Source organism: Lycium ferocissimum, chromosome 6, assembly GCF_029784015.1.
Source record: "Lycium ferocissimum isolate CSIRO_LF1 chromosome 6, AGI_CSIRO_Lferr_CH_V1, whole genome shotgun sequence".
Lineage (NCBI taxonomy): Eukaryota > Viridiplantae > Streptophyta > Magnoliopsida > Solanales > Solanaceae > Lycium > Lycium ferocissimum.
In genome coordinates this window covers 9,367,114-9,392,806 of record NC_081347.1, presented here as the reverse complement: position 1 = coordinate 9,392,806, position 25,693 = coordinate 9,367,114, and the positions used below count along the sequence as shown (strand labels likewise).

Below are 25,693 nucleotides of genomic sequence, written 5' to 3'. Positions count from 1 at the left end.
TATATACAAAATACAAGAGTTTATTTCATCTTACTTAACGTCAATATTCATAAGTTTAGGCAGGGGCGGCTTAACGAAATTAGTGGCCTAAAGCCAAATCATAATAAGAGGCCTTAAGTTTATTAATAAAATAATTTTTTCGTTAACAATTTTGTACATAGCTTGATTTTTCGATGGAGTATCTGCTAGCTCCCACTGTAACTTTATTTACAAATGCTTGTTTACTATTTTCTTTTAAAGAAAAACACTACTTCTTTATATAATCCGCTTACTCTAACAATAGCAATTCATTTATCATTAAGTATATGTCAACATAATTTAATACATTTGTAATAGTTGTCCATTTAATTTGAAGTGAACAACGACATCAAATTAAAATTATCAGCTCTAAAAAAAAATACTATTGTTTTTAAAAACTTTTTTATCAATATGGTCATCAAATTAGTCATTTTTATATATACGTGTTTGTTATGAAATTTGAGTTATTTATCTGAAAATCCTCTATCACATTTAAAAAAATTATAATATCTTTTTATTAATAATGCTTTTATGATATATAAATAATATATAAAACAATAAATTTTGGAGGGCCTAAGGCAATTGCCTTAGTTGCCTCCCATTGAGCCGGCACTGAGTTTAGGTGTCCTAGAAGAATTTTATTTTTGATTTTGTTTTTGTGTTTGTTTTTTGCTTTTTTGTTTTTGCTTCAAAAGACATATTTATATATTAATTAGTTTACAAAATGTGGCCCTTCTTCTGAATGACCAATTTGAAGGGTTATTAGCATTATAATCATATACAAATGGAGGGGGTTTAATAAAACATAGCAGGACATCAATATTAATGCTATTACAAATATATTTAAATAAAACATCGACCAAAGGATAATGAACCAAGACAAGCCCACCAATATTTTGGCCTGAATATTGTAATGGGAGATGCCTCAGTTTGTATGTAAGTAAGTGCGTTTTAATATAAATACTTTTACCACCAAAAAAAGAAATATTGTCAAGGCAGTTTGTAGGAGTGTGCACACAAATCCAATCACAATTGCAAAGAGCATATAACTGCAATTTGAGCTTACCACAAACCAAAAATTCAATTAGAGTTATGCTTCTTTGGGCAATAATTTTTTATAAATAAAAATCTAAGATTAATGTAAAACTTACAGATCGATAAGCAGAACTTTGATTAAAATGTTGGGTAATGGCAAGAATAATGAGGGATATTAGTGGCAAAACAAATGCGAGAACTCTTGCAATTAACTTAAATAACGGTGTAGTCTCCAAAGGTCATTGGGGTTGATTAAGTCTCAAAAACTACCTCTAAAAACAAGATTTTTTTTTCTTTATATAGGATTTACCTTATATCCACTGGTCAATATAACAAATCTTACTTTCAAAACTTGTTCTTTTACCAGATCAACAAAGTAAAGTGAACAACATAAGCTACAAGTTTACATCACAATTGCAAAGTGTTACTGTTTAGAAAATAAAAATGAAAGAAGAATAATACTCCTAAACGATTCTGTAAGTAATATAATTTTAAGAATATCAGCCAACACATGTTGAGATGGCCGAGTTGGTCTAAGGCGCCAGATTAAGGTTCTGGTCCGAAAGGGCGTGGGTTCAAATCCCACTCTCAACAATTAAAGCTTTTTTGACCGTAGTTTCTTCTAAATATTAAGTTGTTTTTAATCATTAATTAAAGTTAGATAAGTTTGGCCAGACTAGTTTTGTGCCATATTCCATTATAAAAGTGAAACGCTTTGTAGTAGAGGTTATTTGGAGCCTCCAATATATTCTTGTGTGTTATCATCATCATTGAATAATATGTTGTTGTGCTAAATCAATTTCATTTGCATTGGTTCTGTTTTGATACATGTTTTGTTTGTCTACACACATTATAAGAATTTAGAAGACAATTCAGTCGAGAATGCCAAAAAGATGCATGGGCAGTATTTAGACGAGATTATAGATGCAGTTGGAGTTTTTATCTTGAGACTCCCTCTACAGACTCTGATTGCATCCGCTCTCTTGTCTAGACGTTTCCCTGTGAATTGAAATGGGTTTTTTTTTTTTTTTGGTAGTTTCTAAATATACAAATTTTATCTCAAAAAATTAAAAATTTTACGTTCAGTCAAAATTAAAAATTTTGAATCTCGAAAAGTGAAAAGTGTCTGAGCAGAGGAGTATGTTTCTTTCAACAAAAAACACAACTAGAATTTAGTGAAGTGAACTCCAAGCTTTTGTTATTAGTAGATGGCAACGATGCAATCTCAATAGCTTTGTATATATATAAAATAAGTTTAGGAAGATACATCTTTTTCAGATTGATTTTTGTTATTATCTGTTGTTTCTTTACTTTGGTAATTTCTTTTTCTGGATTGTTTTTGTTTGCTTTTCTTTGAGCCGAGGGTTTATAGGAAATAACCTATCTCCCAATGTAGGGGTAAAACCTGCGTACATTCCACCCTCCCCAGACCCCACTTGTGAAATTACACAGGGTATGTATGTAATGTTGTTGTATGTAGTTGTTAGTTTGATTTGGTTTGCATATTTGATGAAGCAACGTAGTTTGATTAGAAAACATTTTCCGCTCATGATCATAAACTCCTTGTTTGGTTTGTAAAATTGGAAGTGCTCAAGGATCATTTCGTTGACTCTTTCTCAGTGGCAGATGTTAAGTAAACTTACCAGCATGATCTGGAAGGAAGAACTACTGTCCGTAAACTCTCTAGGCAGTCTTTTGATAATGCAGAACCCACGATGGGAATCCACTGTTGTTTCCCATTGTATACGTTTTTGTACTCATCCGGGGTTGTAATATTCCCTGTGGACAAACTAGTAATGATCAGTATGATCCTAGTAGTAGTAGTAGAAGCCCCATGGCCAGGGGCGGATTCAGAGGGTGGGGCGGCAAAAAATTACATTGTATAGATAGAGTAGATTTTTTTTGGTTATGTACATATATTAACTTTTGAATACACTCAACAAAGGCAACACTTGAGCGATCCAGGGTGTTCAAAATTGTCTCTAGCGTCCTAGTCTCCTAGATTAGATTCCGAGGGACAACATTATTTTTTATATTTAGCTTTTATTGTGTTTTCCGAACACCATGAGTGAAAATCCAAAATCCGCAACTGCCCATAGCTTTTGTTGTGTTTTCTGAACACCACTACATATCAACACTGTTTTGCCAAATAAATCAACGGTTTATTATTAGTTTCAACACTTTCACGTAAACATTTAAATGTTCATTTGTAGAATTAGTTTTGAAACTTAAAAGGAACTTTTAAGTCGATTAAGCTCACAATTACCGCATATATAGTAGGTTGAAATGTTAAAAATATCAGGATAGTTGGGTGCTTAGATGCCACATTAAATTTTAGAATGACATAAGGTGGTATTCTAATATTCTCTTGATCCAATTCATATGTCACCACTTCATTGGACTTCTTTTACTTGGTGTGCTCTCTCTCCTGCCCAATAAATTTAATCCTTTTTCTCGTGCAACTTTAAACAAAAATATTTGAACTGATTATAATATAGATTAGTACATAAGTAGTTTAATAGTTTGGAATGTGAAAATTGAAGTGCTTAGTAGAAAATAAGTGACACCAATTCGTAAATAGTTTAAAACAAGAAGAACCATGCATTAGCTGCAAGTGATTGGGGGAGCTAAAAACACCACACCTCTTACACAACCGGGTCAAATCTTTTGGGACAAACAAAAGAAAACCAGGTCAAATCATCGTCTATTTTTTTATTGGGACATTAATCAAAAGAAAAGTTATCTAACCTCAACTTTTTTTCCTCAAGATAACCGACGGATCGCGTCGGTTAAAAGTCTATGTTCATTCAGAAGCAATTGTATAAAAAAATAGACGGAGACCAAATTTGATAAGGTTTTCTTTGGGGACAAAAAAAGGTCTATTTCTTCAATTGGGAAATCTTTGGGGACAAAAAAAGGTTCTGGGGAACATATTATTTCCATGTTTTATGAGAGGATTAGTTAAATGCATTATAATTCTTGAAATTTTTATAATTAAGAACTATATAAGAGAGGATTTAAGTTATTTGTGAAATGAAACCAGACAACTATTTTCAACATTTCTTTAGGCCGGATCACGATAGTTTCAAAAACTAATTCGAATTATAAAGGATTATTGAATAAAATAACGAATCAAAACAAATTGCGTAAACATGTAAGCACACTAGCAATAGTCAAGCAGTAAAATTCTGCCCATAGTGTCAGTTTGCATAAGAAAAATATCCAAGTCCTTTACTAGTAATCTACCCCCATGATAAGATAGCAATTACCAGAACACTACCAAATTACTGCTGAGCACATTGGACTCTCTGTGCACCACCACCATGCATATCATCATCTTCGTCGTATGCCTCTTGGGCAGCTTGCTGCTTCCTTCGCATCTCGTCCTCAATGTTCACATCATGCAAAGTAGTCTCTTCACACTCGTCCAATTCCATTTCAGACACTTGCAATTTGGGTTTTGGAGGCAGCACGGCCTCAAGGTTCTTGCACTGCTCTGGTGTTAATGACTCGGGGAAATCAACAGTGAAGTGAATGTACAGTTTACCTCTCATAAAAGGCCTTTGGTACATCGGCATTCCTTCATCGTTGATAGCCTTAAACTGATCTGCAGAGCCAAAGAAAAAAGTTGTGGTCAGTATTCATAACATATTTTCAGCATCACAGCCTACAGATATATCCATTAGAAACCAAATTTAACCAAGGGCTGCATACAGATAGAATATACCTCTCTCCCCCTCCCTGAACCTCTGTGTGTGTGTGTGTGTGTGTGTGTGTGTGTGTGTGAGTGTGTGAGAGAGAGAGAGAGAGAGAAGGCTTAAATAATAAATACACATGACCATCTGAATCAACATAGTTGCATTAGAACCTAAGAAAGGAAAAAGAAACATCAAGTATCAAAAAAGCGGAAGGAGTTGAATGGTCTTCTGTCTGTTTGAGAGCTTGAAGAAAACAATATAAATAGGTAAACTTTTATTACTAGTATAAATGGCAAATATATGAGGGTAATCCTAGGACTAGCATTGCAAAAAAAAGCTGGGATTGGCACTTGCCAGGGGAATTAACTGATGGTACAGACTCCATTACATTAAACATAATCTTTTAAAGGTAATTAGGAGTTCTTCGGGCATACCAGGCTTGACAACTTCACCAGGTTGGGACTTAATGAGCAGCTGTCTGTTGTCTAGATGAGTCAAGACGAACTGGAAACCACATAGGGCCTCAGTCAATGTCAATGTGTGCTCAACAAAAAGATCATCTCCCTTTCGCTTGAACTTAGGATGTTCCTTTTGTTGCAAGACAAAGACTATGTCTCCAGTGATAGTTTCTGGCTGCAAAAGCACAAATCATGTCAAGTCTCAGACATTATAAGCATATCATTTCAAAAATGTGACCGCACGTATCTTACCGCTTCATCTGCCTCGCCTGGGAATGTTACCTTCTGCCCATTCTGCATACCCTTCTCCACATGAACTTCCAACACCTTCTTCTCCTGCACAACCTTCTCACCCTTACACTGTGAGCACCTATCTTTATCATTGATTGTCTCACCAGTACCCTTACACTCATTGCAAGGGTGCTGCATCTGCTGGATCATGGATGGACCAAGCTGTCTGATAGAAACTTTCATTCCAGACCCTTGACAGCCAGAACACTTCATTGAAGCACCTGACTTGGACCCTTTACTGGAAATCACAACATAGCACAATCATGATCATCGCATATTGCGAGATAGTAAGAGGCACTAAGCCCTGGCACTCACTCCACTTCACTACATAAATAAATAAATAACAAACGAAGTTGAAATATAAATAACCACACTACAAACTCACCCCTTGCACTTTGCGCACAACACATTGCGAGATAGTGAAAGCTTCTTTGATGTCCCATTGTAAAGATCCTCCAAAGAAACCTTGAGAGGGTGGACAACATCCTCTCCTCTTTTTTGTCTTCTACCTCTGCTGCTTCCACCGCCTGGACATGAGAATAATTGTATGAGAGGAAATAATTGACAAGACATGAAAACAAAAAAAAAAACAAAAAAAAAATCAATTTCAAATGTGTGCAGAAAACATACCACCAAAGGGACTTCCACCACCAAAGAATGATTGGAATATGTCAAATGGGTCATGTCCACCACCTCCAGCGCCCATTCCTTCCTTTAGAGCATCCTCACCATACTGATCATATATGTCACGCTTCTCCGGGTCACTCAAGACCTCATAAGCTTGGGCAAGCTCTTTAAACTGAAAGAACCAAAGAACACAAATAATCCATCGACTGACAATAAGAACATAATAAGCTTCATCTAGCTCTTAAAAACTAAAAGAACCAAATAAGGAGACTAATCTAGATTCATGAGATTTCTTGCATCCAGAACATGAATGACACAATTAATCTACAAAACCTAAAATATCTCTATTATAGTTAAGCTATATGTGAAGGTCCAATTACAGAACCAATATTGGTTTACTTCCCAATTAATAAAAACCTAAAAAACTATGTTATATCGCGTGCAATACCTCTAAGGGTCTAATTACAGAACCAATACTGGTACATTATAGCTCATTTTAATCTACCTCAACTAAGAAAGCAAAATTCAGAACCGTAGGTACAAACTCCAACTAGTTTACGTTAGACGCATAGTTTAATCACGATCTACAAAACCTAAACACAATGTTATATTACCCGTGGAGAAACCAGGATTTTCACTAAAGGGGTTCAAAATATGAAGAAGTAAATACACAACAAAGCCAAGGGGATTCAACATTTACGATATAAATACACAAAATAATTTTAACCTTGTATATACAAGGTAATTTTCCGCCACTCCTACCTAGTATATTAGGTGCAAAACCTCTATTATAGTTCAGCTAAATCCGACAAGGTCACATTATAGGTCAATTTAATCTAATTCAACTAAGAAAAACAAAATTTAAAACCAAACAGATAGACTCCAACTATTTTAAATTAAGATTTTACTGACCTCAACAACAGGGTAAAAAGATTACAGATCTAAAAAAATAAATAGAAACCCTAGGAAAAAAAAAAAGCAGTGAAAAAGTATCATTATTACCTTTTCAGGATCACCTCCCTTATCAGGATGATTTTTAATGGCAGCTTTACGATAAGCTTTTTTAAGATCATCTTGAGAAGCAGTTTTAGGAACTCCTAAGATCTCATAATACTTTGTATTATCACTCTTCTTTGGTGCCCTTCCAAACATCTTTAATTATATAGATCTACAAAATTACACAATCAAAATTAAGAATCAAAAAGTGTAAAATCGACTAATTGTATGTTAATTGGTATTTTACGTACCGATTGAAAGGTTCTTGACTTGAGGTGTTGGGTTAAATGGAGGAAAAAGAGTGAGAGGAGTTAGATTTGTGTGTGGGATATGTTTGGTTTTATTGAGGTAGAGAATTTAATTTGAACGGCTATGATTTGTTAGGAGTTAGAACTTTCTAGAATAATAATGTGAGTAACATTTCAAAATTAGAATTTGTTTGGGTTTTTTTTTTGACTCGACAAATACAAATAGTGGTAGGATTAGGATATAAAGAAAAATAGAAAGTATTATGCTAGTTCCTAACTTAAGTACTCCCCCCTCCGTTCTAATTACTTTACTTTACTTTACTACTATTTAGAAGAGGGAGTTTGGGGGCACTTTATGGTCGTCCGTTGTGGACCCCTACTACTATTTAGAAGAGGGAGTTTGGGGGCACTTTATGGTCGTCCGTTGTGGACCCCTCATAAAAAAAAAAAAAAAATTTGGGCCCCATATTAATCAAGCCCTAAAAAAAAAAAATTTTTGGGCCCATATTAAACTTAAAAAAAAATTGTGGAACCCATCACATCCAAAATAATGGGAAAAAAAAGTGAACCCCATATTAATAAAATCAAGAATATTGAAAAAAAAAAATGTAAAAAAAAAAAAAAAAATTGGGCCCCATATTAATCAAGAAGTACATATTTTATGGGCCCACATATTTAAACGAGGACCATAGAAAAGGAGAGTAATCATTCTTCTTAGGTAGGGTGGTCTGCTTTAAATTTTGCCCCTCATATTTGAAATGTTTAAATTTTGCCCTTATTTTAACACCCATAAGTTCCAGTTTTGCTCGAACCCACGCGCGTACAAAATTTTTTAAAAAAAATCGCAAGGCGTAGTTTAAATTTCGCTATGCCGCTAACCGTGATACACTTATGAAGGAATTAAAGTTACGCCGACCCGATACTGGCGTGATTGTGTTAGAACCGTATTTTGTACATTGAATAATACGGATTAATTATGATAATTAAGGACAAAAACTATTTCGGGATACAAAGTCGGGATTCTTGACTTTAAAAGTTTTATTTTAAGATATAGCCCCCACCGCATAACTATTGTGAAGGAATTAGGAAAATTTTGGGATTCCGGCAAAAGTACAAATAAATTATGAAAAAAATCGTCTGAAATTCATGTGGGCCGGTCGCCGATAATTGATGGTGCCAGCAATTGTGTAAAATGCCGGTAGAACATAAAAGTTTGCCCATTAAAAGTATGCCCCCAAGTGATAAAAGATTTGTGAAGGAATTAGTCAAAGTTAAACCGAACAAAAAAAAAAAAAAAAAAAAAAGAAGTGCATACTTACGCCAAGTCTCCCGCCTGCGAAGGCCAAAAATCGTCCTCTTTTCGGTCTTCTAAAATTAATTGATGTAAGCTCAACAAAATATTGCCGGGTCGCATACACGCGACCTGGAAACCTTGGCTTGCAATTTTTTTTTTAATTTATGTTGAGCGGGGGTTCGAACCTTATGATTTGTGTGTTGTGAAATATTCAAAGTTCGAATGCTTATAATGGGGCAAAAATTAAAGACTGATTGGAAGTGGGTTAATGTGATGGGGTATAATTTAAAGACCACAAATATGAGGGGCAAAATTTAAAGACCATTGTAAAAGTGTGTGGCACTCCGCGCAAAAAAATGTATTTTAAACAACTACTAATATTAAAAAAAAAATATGGGCCCACATATTTTAAACAACTGCTAATATTTAAAAACAACTACTAATATTTTAAAAAAAAAATTGTGGCCCAGATATTTTAAACAACTACTAATATTTAAAAAAATTGTGGGTCTCATATTAAACACCAACAAGAATTTAAAAAAAAAAAAAAAGAAGAAAAACAAGTTTGAAGAACCCACCACATCCAAACTCACAAGAAAAAATTTGGGTTGTTGGATCTGTATATTAACAAAATCAAGAATATCAAAAAAAAAAAAAAGTGAATCCCATATTAAAAAACACAAGAACATACTTAAAATACAAAAATGCTTAGAAAATCAATAATGATGGATTTATTATCACATGCGTATCAACCCATTAGTAAAAAATATATGGGCCCACATATTTTAAACAACTGCTAATATTTAAAAACAACTACTAATATTTAAAAAAAATTGTGGAATCTATATTTTAAACAACTACTAATATTTAAAAAAAATTGTGGGCTCCATATTAAACACCAACCAAGAATTAAAAAAAAAAAAAAAAGAGAAGAAAAACAAGTGGAACCCACCACATCCAAACTCACAAGAAAAAAAAATTTCCTTGGATCTCATATTAACAAAATCAAGAATTAATCAAAAAAAAAAAATGAATCCCATATTAAAAAAATACAGAAACATACTTAAAATACAAAAATGCTTAGAAAATCAAACAATTAAATCAATAATGATGGATTTATTGTCACATGCGTATCAACCCATTGAAGTGAGAAAGAAATGAAATTATCAGTACAACAACATACTTAAAATACTTATATATATATAAAATAGTGGAACCCACCATCTCCAAACTCACTTTAAAAAACGGATATCCTATATCGACAAAATCAAGCAATAAAAAAAAAAAAAAAAAAAAGCGAGTCCCATATTAAAAAAACAAACAATGTCAAAAAAAAAAAAGTGCAGGCTTTGTATTCGTAGCAAATACTAATATAATAAAGGTTTAGATACGAAGCACAAACTACAATGTTATATTAATCGTGTTTTGAACATAGTCTATATAAAAAAATTGTAAAAAAAAAAATTGTGGGCCCCATATTAAACTTAAAAAAAATTTGTGGAACCCACCACATCCAAAATCATGGGAAAAAAAAAAGTGAACCCCATATTAATAAAATCAAGCAATATTGAAAAAAAAAATGTAAAAAAATAAATAAATTTTGGGCCCCATATTAATCAAGCCCACATATTTTATGGGCCCACATATTTTAAACAACTACTAATATTAAAAAAAAAATATATGGGCCCACATATTTTAAACAACTGCTAATATTTAAAAACAACTACTAATATTTTAAAAAAAAAATTGTGGCCCAGATATTTTAAACAAGGGAATTTTACATAAATGACTACACTTTGGGGGTTTAAATTTTGCCATAGCTGTAGTTTCAATATTTACATTTCGTAACTCTTAGATCGTGCGATGAAGTCATTCTGATCCGTATTCGAAAAATGGCTCAGGACCGTATTCATAAAACGGCCTAACGGATTCATGAATACTGTGCGTCGAATAAAAAAATTTCAAAAATTCTTTTGACTCGTATAAGTCATATGTATTCAACTCAACTGTATTCATGTCAAATGTATTCATCTATAGCTACTTTTACATTGTATTTAAAACCGATTGTATACAAAAAAAAAAAAAAATCCTTCAAAATACACCCCAAAATACAGAATTTTGCACTAAAAAAATTAATGAATACACTAAAAACCGAATACAAAGAATTAAATTTCACTATATTCATTTGTATACACTTCAAAATTCCGTATTCAACAACAACTAACGAATACACTCAACAACAACTAATGAATACACTCAAAAACTCGAATACAAAAATAAAATTCAACAGACGGGAGAAGATGATGACGGAAGAAAGAAGGGGAAGGAGCAAGACTCGGACGAGACCCACCGGTACGTATCCGGAGGAAAAACGAGGTGGTGTGTCTTAATTCGACCCTTTTTAATTGATACATAATGGCTCATTTTGCTTTTCTCCATGTTCTCCCCAACCTTTTTTTTTTCCTCCATCCTTATTTCTTGAGATCGATGTTCGTAAGCTTCCTCCAACTTATGTTTCTTTTTCCTCCATCCTTATTTCTTGAGAGATCGATAAAATTGGGGAAGAGCCGAGGATGGTTTTGACGTCGGCCATGGTGGTGGAGGTAAGGAGAGAGAAAATGGAAGAGAGAGCGAAGGGACGTTAGAGAGAGAGAGAGTTGTAGACGTTAGAGAGAGGAGAGAGAGGAGAGAGATAGTCAGTATTTTTACCTTAATAGCTAATAAGTGTCATTAACATACAACTTTTAGCTATGGAATGTAATTATTTTAAACTATAGCTACTATATATAAATATGTAATAGAGTTAGTTATGCTATGTAGAATTCCTTTTAAACAACTACTAATATTTAAAAAAAATTGTGGGTCCTATATTAAACACCAACCATGAATTTTAAAAAAAGAGAGAGAAAAACAAGTGGAACCCACCACATCCAAACTCACAAAAAAAGGCTTGATCTCATATTAACAAAATCAAGCAATATCAAAAAAAAAAAAAGTGAATCCCATATTAAAAAAAAACACAGCAACATACTTAAAATACAAAAATGCTTAGAAAATCAAACAATTAAATCAATAATGATGGATTTATTATCACATGCGTATCAACCCATTAGTAAAAAATATATGGGCCCACATATTTTAAACAACTGCTAATATTTAAAAACAACTACTAATATTTAAAAAAAATTGTGGCCCAGATATTTTAAACAACTACTAATATTTAAAAAAAATTGTGGGTTCCATATTAAACACCAACCAAGAATTTAAAAAAAAAAAAAAAAAAAAGAGAGAGAGAAAAACATTGGTTTGGGGGTGTGTGTTGAACCCACCACATCCAAACTCACAAGAAAAAAAGTGGATCTCATATTAACAAAATCAAGCAATATCAAAAAAAAAAGTGAATCCCATATTAAAAAACACAGAAACATACTTAAAATACAAAAATGCTTAGAAAATCAAACAATTAAATCAATAATGATGGATTTATTGTCACATGCGTATCAACCCATTAGTGAGAGCAAATGAAATTATTGTACAACAACATACTTAAAATACTTATATATATATATAAAATAGTGGAACCCACCATCTCCAAACTCACTTTAAAAAACGGATTTCCCATATTGACAAAATCAAGCAATAAAAAAAAAAAAAAAAAGCGAGTCCCATATTAAAAAACAAACAATGTCAAAAAAAAAAGTCGTCGCTTTGTATTCGTAGCAAATACTAATATAATAAGGTTTAGATACGAAGACAAACTACAATGTTATATTAATCGTTACAGGTTTTGAACATAGTCTATATATATGCATAAAAATATTGCAAACTAATAATGTCCAAAAGGGTGGGCCCCATACTAAATAAGACCAAGCAATATAAAAAATAAAAATAAAAAAAAGAAGAAACTATATAAAGCATGGGTTTAGACTCATGCTTCATCGTCCGTTGTCTTAAAAAAAAAGGGGTGGACCCCATACTAAATAACATATGAGCAATTAAAAAAAAAAGGAAGAAAAAAATTGGAACTCACCATCTCCAAACTACGAGGCATTGTGTAAAAAAATAAAGTTGGTTTGACCCTATATTAATAAAATCAAGCAATATTAAAAAAAAAAAAAATTGAACCTCATATTAAAAAAATATATAATATTAAAAAAAGAAGTTACACTTTTATTCGTAGCAAACACTAATATAATAAAGTTTTAGATACAGAGCACAAACTACAATGTTATATTAATCGTGTTTTGAACATAATATATGTATATATATTATATGCATAAAAATAGTGCAAACTAATAAATCCGTCCAAAAAAAAAAGGAGCGACATAAAGGGTGGACCCCATACTAAACAACATCAAGCAATATATAAAAAAAAAAAAAAAAAAAAAGGTGAAACCCACCATCTCCAAACTCACGATAAAAAAGTGGATTGTTTGTATATTAACAAAATCAATCAATATAAAAAAAGAAAAGTGCCCATTGGAACTCCATATTATGATAAAAAAAATAATGTAAAAAAAAAAGTCATTCTTAACTTTGTATTAAGATATAAGTTGTAAACACTAATATAATAAAGTTTTAGATTTTAATACAAACTAAATGTTATATTAATCGTGTTTTGAACATATATATATATATATATATATATATATATATATATATATATATATAGATGCATAAAAATAGTGCAAAATTAATAATGTCAAAAAAAAAATGCACCCCATATTAAAAAATCAAACAATATTCATGTAATTTCCAAAGTATCTCATTGAGTCAATAATGACGGATTCATTGCGTGGAAGCACGTTGCGTATCAATCCATTATTTTCATCTTTTGGAAACGAAATCGCTTTTCTTCAAAAGGTTAGGTAATCAAACCATACAATTTTCTTTCTTTTTTTATATTAGCACGAGATCTAATCTAGCTATTAATGGGTATTGTGATATTTGCTATTCCGCCATGTCATTTATTTGTTGTAGTGTGTACTAAAATAAATATACTTTAAATATTTATATTTTAGAATAAGATAAAAGTTAATTACTTTTTTTTATTTTTATTCTTACTCCAATAAATGTGAAAAGAGATTAATGTCGTAAAAAACATATATCAAATGGAAATCAAATAATGAATAAGGTAAATTAGTCAAATTATAATTATAATCGACGTTTTCTTAAAAAACCATGCAAAAAACAACATGACAAGTAAAATGAGCTAAACCTTAAATAATATTTACCAAAAATTAAAAAATAGTATTTCTTCATTTAAATAGAAAATCAATTTTTCTCGGATTTTGTTTTGTTTTAAACATGTAAAATTAATTTAATAAATGTAAATTAGAATTATCCAAATCAAAATTTGATAAAAAATAATAAGTATTTTACACTTTTAAATTAATCGAATTAAAATTAAAAGTATCAACCGATGCTTAAATATTCTTATTGTTTTATCTCAAAGAGACGAAAATAGCTCTTTTTAAACAAGTCTTCTTTTTAAAAAATATTAATAAATTTGCCGATTTTGTATTCGTAGCAACAATTAATATAATAAAGTTTTAGATACGAGCACTTAAAATGTTATATTAATCGTGCTTTGAACATAATATATATATATATATATATATATATATATATATATATATATAATCACCATTCAAAGACAACTATATATACATAGATACACTATAAGCGGGCTCGGTTCGGGTCTATACTCGTCACGGTCCATATGTGAATTCGATAGTTTACTTATATTATCTCTTCTTTTCTTTTTTTCTTTCTTTTGCTCACTTTTAAACAATTAGCAATAACTAGAAATATAAGCCATACTCGGAGGGATATGATTAGTAATGAAGATATTCGGGATCGTTGGGAGCGATTAGGTCGACCCACATAAGCTGGGAAGGGTGGGAGTGCACATGCGTAAAAATTATATCTTGGGGCGTGATGTGGCGTAAATCGTCGAAACCTTACATGTCACCCCAGATCGAACCCGAATGGCATTTTTAATTATTTTTTTGAGCCTATTTGTAGAAAAATAATAAGTGTTAATGAGCTCGCCCAGTTTCGAACATACACTATCACCACATGTTGCACAGGCTTAGCCACTGAGCTATCTCTTTCATTTGCTTCACTGTGTTAAATTTTATTTATTACACATATTTGAACTATATACTTTTATTTTTATATATATCGCTACGCTATTGTCTTATCAATATTATTACAATTATTAGTCTTCTAGTACTTTATTCTTATATTTTTATTATTATATACGTTGTTTGTTTTGCTTCACATATCGTATTACTTGTTGCTGCTACTACTCTTTTCTCCATTATTTTCATCATGGCTTCTTCGTTACTGTATTTCATTTTCAAACCTACTTTGAAATGCTTTATTTGAGCCGAGAATCTATCAGATCAGCCTCTCTACCTTCACAAGGTAGGGGTAAGGTCTATGTACCACCCTCGCCAGATCCCACTTGTGTGATTGCCTCGGTCGTTGTTGTTGTTGTAACTAGAAATATAATTTAACTAAATTATTATTATTATTATTATTATTATTATTATTATTTAATTTTTATGTACAGATCATGACAAAATTAAATAGGTATGGGCTTTAAAAAATAAAGAACATTCTTTGAATCGTGTGTTCAATAAATTTGTCATGATATTTGTCTGGTTAAGACTTTTAAAATTTGTGGTTCAAAGTATTTCATATGATTTATGTAAATATAAAAATATTTCATCAAGGGTAAATCCAAAAATTTAAATTAAATCATTTTTAAACTTAAAAACTATCATTCTTCTTAGAATGGACTAAAAAGGAAATTGATTTTTCATATGGTCACTCAACTAATAGGTATTATCTCAAAAAGTTACTTTTTTTGTTGAAGGAAATTAAAATAAAAAAGAAATATAAATTTTTAAGATAATAATTATTAGTTGAGTCAGCATATGAGAAATCAACCCTAACGGGAATGATTATATTATATGAAATTTTTTATCAGATTGACAAACCAAGTTAGCTATATAAACTCCAAATGGGAGGTGCCTGAATTTTGATGACATTGAAAACTTTAGAGAGCAGAATTTCAATATAGAAATATTAACTTATAAGTTATATCATATGAAAAACTTTCTTCAAATATTTTTCTTCTTATATTTTATGAAAATTATCGGAAATATATAGTACTAAGATAGTTGTTTTGTTCATTATCTAGTTGTGGACCTAAAAAAATTTCCTACTTCTATAATATCATTTTCAAATTATTAGATCAATCGTTTCACTTTTTAAAAATTATATATCCAAATTAACTTTCAAAATTATGTTTATTGAAACGTTGAAATTCATTGGCTTTATATTTGGTTTAAATTAGAAATTCTATGATACATAGAGAATGCTTATATATATATATATAAAGCATGTATATACTCCCGCCTACGTGGCGCCCTAAAATCACAGGATTCACATTCATCATTTTCGCTTCTTCTTCTTTTTCCCCTCTTTTTACTCATTTTTTTTACCATTTTATGTGCTCAAGAAAATTCGAATGGCACGTCTCTTAACACTTTGTTTGGATGGTTGTTGTGTATTGTTTCATAATGTATCGTATTATATCGTATTGTTTTATATTGTACTCCTTGTACTTTATTGTTTTGATGAATACAATGTTTTGATAGATTGTATCATTTTCCATCGTTACATAATGTTGACATCAAGAATTTGAAGGATAAACCTACGAGAAAGGTAGGGTACAGTGTATAACTATCATAAAAAGGTATGATAAAGGATAAAATATGATTATAAGATAATAAGTAAAGACAAAATGAGAAAAAATAAATAAGGTAACGACGCAATAACACGAAATTGGTCGTTACATAAAATGGGAAAGGGTTTGCCCTGCATTTCCTACCTTATTCAGATTCAACCATAATTGTGTTTTATTTCAAAAAGGTTTTCTTGATGGAAAGGGTTTCCTTGGTGGAAAAGATCTCTTCCATATTTGAATAATCTTTTCTTGGAGAAAAAGTTTCGGACTTCTAAAAATTGAAGATCTGTCTCTCTCACAAAAAACACAAAAACATCCACAATGTAGTCGTTTAGAGAGTTCTGTTTAGGGGAGATTTTTATCTTAATAGTTTTTACGATTTCTTTTATATTAGTTTTTTATATGTAGGTCAATTGATCAAATAATATCAAAATATTATGCGTCCTAGTATACTGTTTGTTGTTGTCTAATTTATCGTCGTTCAAGGTTTGTAATTATTAGCTTCCGCATGACGCCCTATTATTTCGATCCCAACAGGATTTAACGATACAATTCAATAAAAATAAATTAACAATAAAACAAACATTGCATCTATATATTATTAAAAAGAGGATAGTTTGCAATAGAATTGTGACAAGTGGCAGCTTAGGAAAATGCCATGTGTTAGTTTTAGGACAAAAGTTAGTTAATTAGTTAATAATTGGTTAATTTTTGAATTTGAATATAAATCCACTGATTTACAATTAAAAAATACAAAATTAGATTAAAAAGCACGTGCTCCAAAATATTAGCCAAGCAAATCCACAATCATCCTATAATGGGGTGATCACGTTTTATAGCATGTTTTTTCCTTTCTTCAAAAGTTTTTGTCAATTTTGTATAATTTGAATGTAAAATTAAAAAAATTGAATTTAAATATTAACTAAACTCTCAATCATGTCCTAAATTTAAGCTCATTTTACTCTTTTTTTTATTGAATTTGAATTACTAAATCCATGTCTGATTGACATTTTTTAATTTGAAATTAATTATAACTTCTCCACATGGTTTTACTTTTTTAAAACTGATAATAACTTCTATTATAACTTTTTTATATTTTGTGACTACCTTTTGAGAACACTATAGTGAACCACTCTTAATCTTTGTTGCTACCCGGATGAACATGATAAAGCGTTGCGGTACATTGGTACTGCTACTTTCACTTTTGTTCCTTTATCTATCACTCTTAGATCGATTTAAGTTACGATTTATGAGTAGAACACATTGAAAGTTGTATACTCCTAATTTTTGTTACTGTTTTAATTTAATTATTATTTTAATGCAATTGCTCATAGTAGTGGGACCTCTTTGGTCCATTTTTATGTGTTTCCATTTGTTGTTTAATGATGGCGCGATGTTTATCAATTTAATACAGTTTTGAAAGGAAATGCAAATGGTTTATCCAGAAAAAGAAAGCGGGATGAAATATGAAAATTGAAAATTCAATAGCTTTTGTTTCAACAGAAATGGGGGAATAGTATATTTTCTTTCTTGCCATAATTCTGGACTTTTTAATTGGTTGAGAAAGAATGTACCGTTTGATTTTTTATTTTTTATTTTGATTTTTTGTTGTTTTATGCTAATCATATAGTCATTTTTGCTTTGGCTCGTCTAAACCCAAAAAGAGTTTTATATGCTGTGATCCATGATCATTGTTAACTGTCGGTGTTATAATTTGATATATAGTTTGCACTATTACTTTTATGGTTAAATATTATGTAACTAAAACAGAACGCTTGCATCGGATATCTTTAGTGGTTGGTTGGACATATCATATATGATATATCTTGAATGTAATTATGCATAAATTTAAGAGTATTCATTTCATTCTATTTATCCTTGCAGACACTAACCATAAAAGAGTTAAAGATAAAATTTTGAATTAAAAATAAAAGATAAGTTTTCCAGATATATATATATATATATATATATTCAAATATAAAAATCACGCGACTTATTTTGAAAAAAAAAACACATTTTTGAATACAAGAATTACTACCAAGTTTATCTTTGCATTTTATTATTATCTTAATAAAAGAAAAAAAGACAGAGAAAATAGAAAGGAGAAAAAAGACAAAAAAAGAGAGAAAAAACAAAGTAAGTAAAACTAACCTAAGCATTACCCCCATTACCCTACTAACGTAACTCACAAATACACATGCACGGTTTATATCTAAAAGCATTTAGATAATACATATGATTTAAATTCAAAATCTAACCGTATCAAACACAGTTTTATATCTTTCGTGCATGTGTACTCAGTACCACAAGTTGGCACTTGGCAACATCAAAAGAGTACCTAAACCGCTAATATAACCGTCCCTTACCCCCATTACCCCCGCTACAGTTTCTTGCTATGTTTCTTTATACAAAAGAGTATCAATTTTGATATTTTATTATTTTGAGTATGTTGCTTGGAAATTAACTGAAGTCAAGAGGAGGGGGTACAACTTAATTACAAGTAAGTCAAATGGGACGACAAGGAAGTCTCTGCATGCTATATGGTTCTATTTTGCCACCGCGATCTGTTCGTGAATACCAAATGTGATTTGGATCAGTTCCGAATTCGTACTCCTGTATCTGGTTGATGAAAAACTATTTTGGGTTCTTTGAAAAAAAAAATCTTTAATCATGGCTATGATTTTTCATTGTTTTGCATAGTCTTATTTTTGGATTCCGTACTTAATTTGATTGCGGAATACAACCAAATTCCGAAAAAGATGCTTTAATTGCTATGTTGATTTGGTTGCGAATCATTACTTAAGTGGGTTTCATGTCCTTTGGATGAATAAGTGATTTATTTTGTAGGAATAATATCGACAAGATTTTGTCCTTAAAAATGTAAATTGTGTCTGTTAAGATCTCAAATTATCATGATTATGAAAAATAAATATTAAAACCCAATATTATTCACCTATATATTAACTGGCATGCATAATGACCTCTTTACAAGATGTCTCACTTTTGCATAATGTTTTCTCACACTTCCAGGTACGGACAAACACCCTTGAAAGGATGGCACCTCGTCCCATACAATTGATAATGTGTTGAAACGTGCATCTGTGGTTTCTTTGACACTTGCTACTTCACTGATAAATTAGCCAGCACAGAATTTTTCTTAAATCATTCTACTCAATTACGTTGCATCTGTAAGTAGTTTCTATTCAAGAGTATATTTAATTATATTTTAATTAGCTTGGTAGTATTTTTTACTGCATGCATTGAAAGAGGAACAACATTTAGCTCACTATGCAGGGCAATCACTTATCTTCTCCACAACCAAGAATACTGTCAGGAAAAAAAATCATTTGCTCAAAACATTCTACAATACATCGGAGTTGATTATGGATAATATATACACCATAGTAATCTTTATAGTTCTTATATCTGTTTTTCCTCTAAACTAATTAGAAAATAGTGATCTTAATAAAAAGATGATATAACAGGTTTAGCCTTTTCACGTGTATGGTCAAATATAGTCTTTTCATTTATGATTTTGTATTCATCATCTTCAATCGCAGCAGCAGGTATCACTTCATTGATATATATAGCAGCAGAAGTCAGTGCGACATTGACGTACATAAAACACAACATGTGAAAATTTAAATTGCTACATTTGTCTAGATCTTCATCTATCAGCTTGAAATTAGGCATGATAACATAAACCAAAAGCCAATTAGTATTCACTGCGGAAGCGAATTCAACCTGTAATACATATTAGAGAGAAAGATGAAATCTGGATCCTTCGGTTTACCCAAAACAGACACCATCTTGAATTTTTGTGTGTTTGTTTGTGTTGCAGGTACCATGAAAGCAATTACATTAGAACAAAAACGAAAAAAATACATCAGAAGCAAGGAAAAAAATACATCAAAAGAGAAACACGCGAGGTGCCTATATCACAATAACTTATCTTAATTCATTATTGTTGTTTTTGCTGGTGCATTTCAACTTCTTTGATATCATTATCATATTTTGCTCTTTTCCGTTGGATTTATTTGTAGTACGAAGTCCTGAAAATTTTAAGCTACTTCTTGCCTTTTGTTGGTACAGTTGAACTTCTTTATATCAAAATAAATTTAATCGAGATCAAAATTGTGAGTAGTACATATTGATTTCTTGAAGTCCTCTGTGTCTAAAGTACATGTACAAGCAATCGGTACATCATGCTCAAAGTTTCAACTATTTCTATGTAATAATAATACATGTTTGCGCCGTTACTCTTTAAAAAATAATAATTTGTCAGTTCATTATCGTTGATGTAGATTATTATGCAATTGATTAGTATGAGGCGAGGTTATTCAATATCAGACTGCTTAGGCCGAGGATGCCGGCAAAAAAATTGAAGTTGTATCAGTATTTGGGCCAGAGCAAATGGCCTATTTCTTTTTTAAAAAGCACAAAATTGCTGGTTTGATCAGCCAATGCTACGAAAGGTTGTTGAGGATTTAATTTGTGTAATGTTTAAGCAGAGAGCTATTGTAGTATGTAAATCACTTTGATTAATTTGAAAGGAACAGATTTTGCGATAATATTTGTATTCTATATATGAAGGATAGCCTGGTATATGGAGGATATTATAATTTTGTCATCTTCACTTCATTCCCATTTTTGTCCCACATTGACAATAGCATTGAATGCAAATGTGAAGAATAAAAATATTGCATTGCCCAAATGTTCTGCAATACAATCATTGTAGTTTCCAGAAAAAATGTTTCTTCTCTTTTCAAATTCTATAATTTGCCCTTAGAAATCGAAGTTATGCCTAACGAAACATAAGTTCTTTAAGGGCGTAGAGCATAATTTGTGATATATTATGATGAGAAGATATAAATTTATAGCTTGTGAAAAAGTCATTTTCCTTGAGCAATAAAAATTAAAGACCATCATAAAAAAAATGTGCAAATGACCCTATAATAGTAGTACTATAATTTATGACTACGCCAACCGAAAGTTGAAAATTATCAAGTATAAACTGATACCCTTTTGTTATGGCAAACCTACTCATTTTAGTAAGGATATTAATTAAAAAACTTATACTAAAACAGTATTTAAACGGATAATTGAAACTAAGCAAACACATCGAGATAAGCATTTTCAATTTTATCCCGTTTTCATAAACGGGATAAAAAGACTGTATATTGTTTGAAGAAATGGTCAGTAATGAAGCAATAGCAGCTAGATATACCATAGAAAATGTTAGCCTGTAACAAGACTAATCCAAGAAAATGAGAATATAAAATTTGCAATATGTCACACAGGATTCATATACACATGTTTCTATTATCTCTCTCCACTTTTTTCTTCTTTGAAACAATCCGCACATCGCGCGGGGTGAGTATACTAGTTTAAACTAACAATACAATACAATACAATATATTAGGTAACAACCATCCAAACAAGCTATCAATTAGCCTGTTTGTAACTTCCTTCACGTCTCTTAACCTAACGGCTGTTCGATTTTTACGTTTCTTTCTCCCGGTTCGATTTCTTCCTTCCTTTCTCCCTTTGATTTCCTTCTTTCTTTCTCTTCGTAATTTCTTTGCTTATCTAATTAATCGTGACTGTTTATCCGTCAAAACTCCATGGACCTCGCTAGATAATCTCCATTAGGACGGAGCCAGTAGAAGCTCTGCGTGTACCGTCGAATTCATCGTTCAACATTACTGTTTTTGCAGACTTGTATTCTGTGAAGATGTGTGTACAAAATTTGTCCCACGTCAAGCTTGTTGGGAATAAAATAGCCCCTTGATAAAATAATATTCAAGTGATATGATAAACGCGAACACTAACTTATGGTTAAATTAAGAATAAAATGCGCAATAATGACACCAAGATTTTACGTAAAACTTTCTTTACGACGCCCTTTAAGAGAAAAACCTCTTCTTACTCCCACACGTCAGCGGTGATATCCTATGTGTCTTCAATATTTTATTTTTTCCCAATTTTTGATTCATTGTAGTACTACAGTATAAATACTCCTAAGACCACTACACCTTACAAAAGAAAAAAAAATTTTGATTTTTCCCACATTACTACAATATCATTCTGGTGAATTATTTTTCTTACAAACTATTTTCTAAGAATTTATGGAATACCTGTTTTGCTCTTTTCGTTGATGTATTTCGAGATTTTCTTGGTGTCATTTCCGTTAATGAAGCTTAGAACTCTATTTATAAGCTTTGAAAACGGTGTCTGTTGTACTAATCGAACCACTTTGTGAACAATAAACCGCGTGATAGATATATGTTGTGAACTCAAACCGCGTGAAGACACCGCGTGAACTTTATATAGCGCGTTTGGCAAATAGTTTGCGTTTTATACGCGCGAATTTATCATTTGACGCGTATTTACTATTCAACTGATGGGCCCCACATGTTTGAGGACCTATTCGACAATTCTCCCCTCCCCGACGACATAGGGAAGAATGTTCTCGTGAATCGATCTTATTCTATAGATACATTGTATTGGAACAAACTTCAAGCTTTTGCCGAGATGATCGGGTTGTTCCATATAAATCTCCTCTTCTAGGTCACCGTGAAGATATGTTTCTTTCACTCCATTTGCTCAATCTTGAAATCAAGACTAGCGATCAAACCAAGAATCGTCCGAATGGAGGACATTTTCACGACAGAAAATATTTCGTCAAAGTCAATACCTTTCCTTTGACCAAATCCCTTAACAACCAATCTAGCTTTGTAACAGGCTTCTTCGTGTTCTTCGGCTTTAACTTTGAACACCCATTTGTTTTTCAAAGCTCTCATGCCCTTAGGCAATTTCACCAACTCATAAGTATGGTTCTCGTTGTTGAGATTTCATCTCATCTTGCATGGCTTCAATCCATTGATCCTTGTGCTCATCTTCCATGGCCTCCTCATAACATTCGGGTTCTCCCCCATCAAAGTTGTTGAGTAATACATACTCATTGATGGTGAATAACTGAGAAGGAACATTTTTGGTGTGTATTTTTAATGGAATATCAAGCTCATTTTTCATAAGTAGAAGCATCTACCTCATCAATGAGATCGTTATCATCATCGACACGCGATCCGGAACATCATAATTCGGGCATCACCATCGTCATCGAGCCCACCAACGTCATCAACATTTGGATGAGGAACTTGATCAAGATTAACTAAGCCTTCGTAACTTGAAGATTTTATCTTCTCCGACTTAGTTGCTAATATCTTGGATGGTTTGATCCTCCATGAAAATAACATCTCGACTTCTTGGTCGAGCTTATTATCAATTGGATCATATGTGTCTCGTAACCAAACTCATCAAGGCCATAACCAATGAAGATTCACCTTGTCTTCGGTTTAATTTTTTGACCTCTCATCTTTAGGCACATGTACAAAAGCTTTGCAACCAAACACTTTTAAGTGGTCATAGGAAACATCTTTGCCATACCAAACTCCGTTTGGAATATATATGCAAAGTAATCTCATTTACCACTTGGAGGATAGATTAATAACATGTTTGATCAACAATGCCTCACCCCAAAAAGAATTCGGCAACTTTGTTCGTAAAGCAAACATCTAACTCTTTCCATCAATTCATCCTCTCTCTAAACCATTGATCTTGAGTCTTAGGAGGAGTCTTCGGTGTCGATACCACCCGTTGCTTGCACACAGTAGAAGTATTCGTCAAACGGTCCACAATATTCACCACCGTTATCGGTACGAATACACTTTAGCTTCTTTCTTTCTCTTTTCACCGATATACCGAAAGTGATTACGCTTAAAGACACCCAACACTTGGTCTTTAGTCTTTAAGACGTGCCAAAGTTTCCTTGAGCAATCATCAATAAAGGTAGGAAGTAAAGTGCACCACCCAAAGTCCTTGTCTTCATTGGACCACATAAATCAATGCACCAACTCAAGCAATTGTTTTTTTGAAGGAGGATGAGACTTGAAAGAAACTCTATTTTGTTTTCTAACTATGCAGTAGTCACACTTTTCTAATTTAGCACTTTCGAAATTTGACAATAATTTCTTTTTGGCCGTAACATTTAGTCCTTTCTCGCTAATGTGGCTAAGCCTCTATATGTATAACGTTAAGAGCTATGCTCTCAATCGCATTCACCATATCAACACGGTGAGGCCGTAGTCCAAGATAGACCACGACGTTTTTTCGCCACGAGCCACAATCATGGAACCTTTAGTAAGCTTCCACTTTCTAATTAGACGACATATCCCTCATCATCCAAAAAACACCCACAGATCAAGTGCGGACGAACATCGGGTGCATGTTTACATTGTTTTAAAACTAGTTTAGTTCCAATACTAGTTTTCAAACAAATCGTTCCAACATTTAGGACCACCCTAGATATCAGTTGGCTTTTCATTACCCATGCTCAAAGTTCCAAAGTCACCGGAGTATAGGATGAGAAAAATTCCTTCCGTGATGTCACATGAGATGCTTGCACCTCTCACAACCCTTATTGACTCATCACAAGCAATATTTATCGGATCCGCATCAAGGATAGTAACAAGATCTTTCGTAGTGACAATTACAACACGATTGCCATCTTCTTTCTTTTCCTCCTTATCTCTATTCTCCATTTTCAAAATCGGCGGAACTTCTTTGTAAATTTTTTCCCGCAATGATAGCACTCAATATCTTTAATTTAAATTTGCTTTATGATGTTCTCTATTTTGAGAACCACGATTCTTGCCTCTCCCTCAGTGTCGACTCGCCACCAAGACATCGATGAGGAGGAACCTTGAGATTTTCTTCTCATCTCTTCATTTAAAAGATCTAAGATCTTGGCAAGATAAATCACACCATCCGAATATAATTTGATAATGAAGTTCTAATAATTTCCCAAGAATCGGTAGGGAACCAAGTAGAAACAAGCCTTGAATTTCTATATATAAATTAATGCCCATAGCGGACAATCTGGTTCATGATCCCCCGAAAAATATTCGATGATGATCAAATGTCATTCGGAACCATCGTGGTATTTTAAATGAATATGATTTGCTTTATCAAAAACATCTTGTTGTTAAGCTTTTTCGAGCATACAAACTTTCAAGATGCTCCCATAGGTCCGATACGTGTCTCCCGTAAATATGGTTCAACACATTATCGTTGACCGTCTAATAAAGCGCAAACCTGCCGATGCAACAAATTCCACTCTTCATCTGATTTATTATCAGGCTTTTTATTTGCAAAGACAGGTTGATGAAAATTCTTGACATAGAGCAAATCTTCCATTTTGCCCT

At 32.0% G+C, this 25,693-nt stretch overlaps 1 protein-coding gene and 1 non-coding gene across 2 annotated transcripts; one reads left to right on the top strand and one right to left on the bottom strand.

The window, feature by feature from the left end:
* Positions 1-1,566: 1,566 nt before the first annotated feature.
* On the top strand, positions 1,567-1,647 carry TRNAL-AAG (transfer RNA leucine (anticodon AAG)). The gene has a single exon. It is a non-coding gene; the product is annotated as a tRNA-Leu (tRNA).
* A 2,548-nt stretch (positions 1,648-4,195) lies between these two features.
* LOC132059255 (dnaJ protein homolog) lies at positions 4,196-7,520 on the bottom strand. Its single transcript, XM_059451813.1, has 7 exons — positions 7,375-7,520; positions 7,130-7,295; positions 6,131-6,299; positions 5,886-6,027; positions 5,462-5,738; positions 5,186-5,384; positions 4,196-4,660 (listed from the first exon to the last, which is right to left on the bottom strand). Exons 2-7 carry the CDS (start codon positions 7,277-7,279, stop codon positions 4,338-4,340), a joined length of 1,260 nt encoding a protein of 419 aa, XP_059307796.1. The 5' UTR covers positions 7,280-7,295; positions 7,375-7,520; the 3' UTR covers positions 4,196-4,337.
* Positions 7,521-25,693: the final 18,173 nt, after the last annotated feature.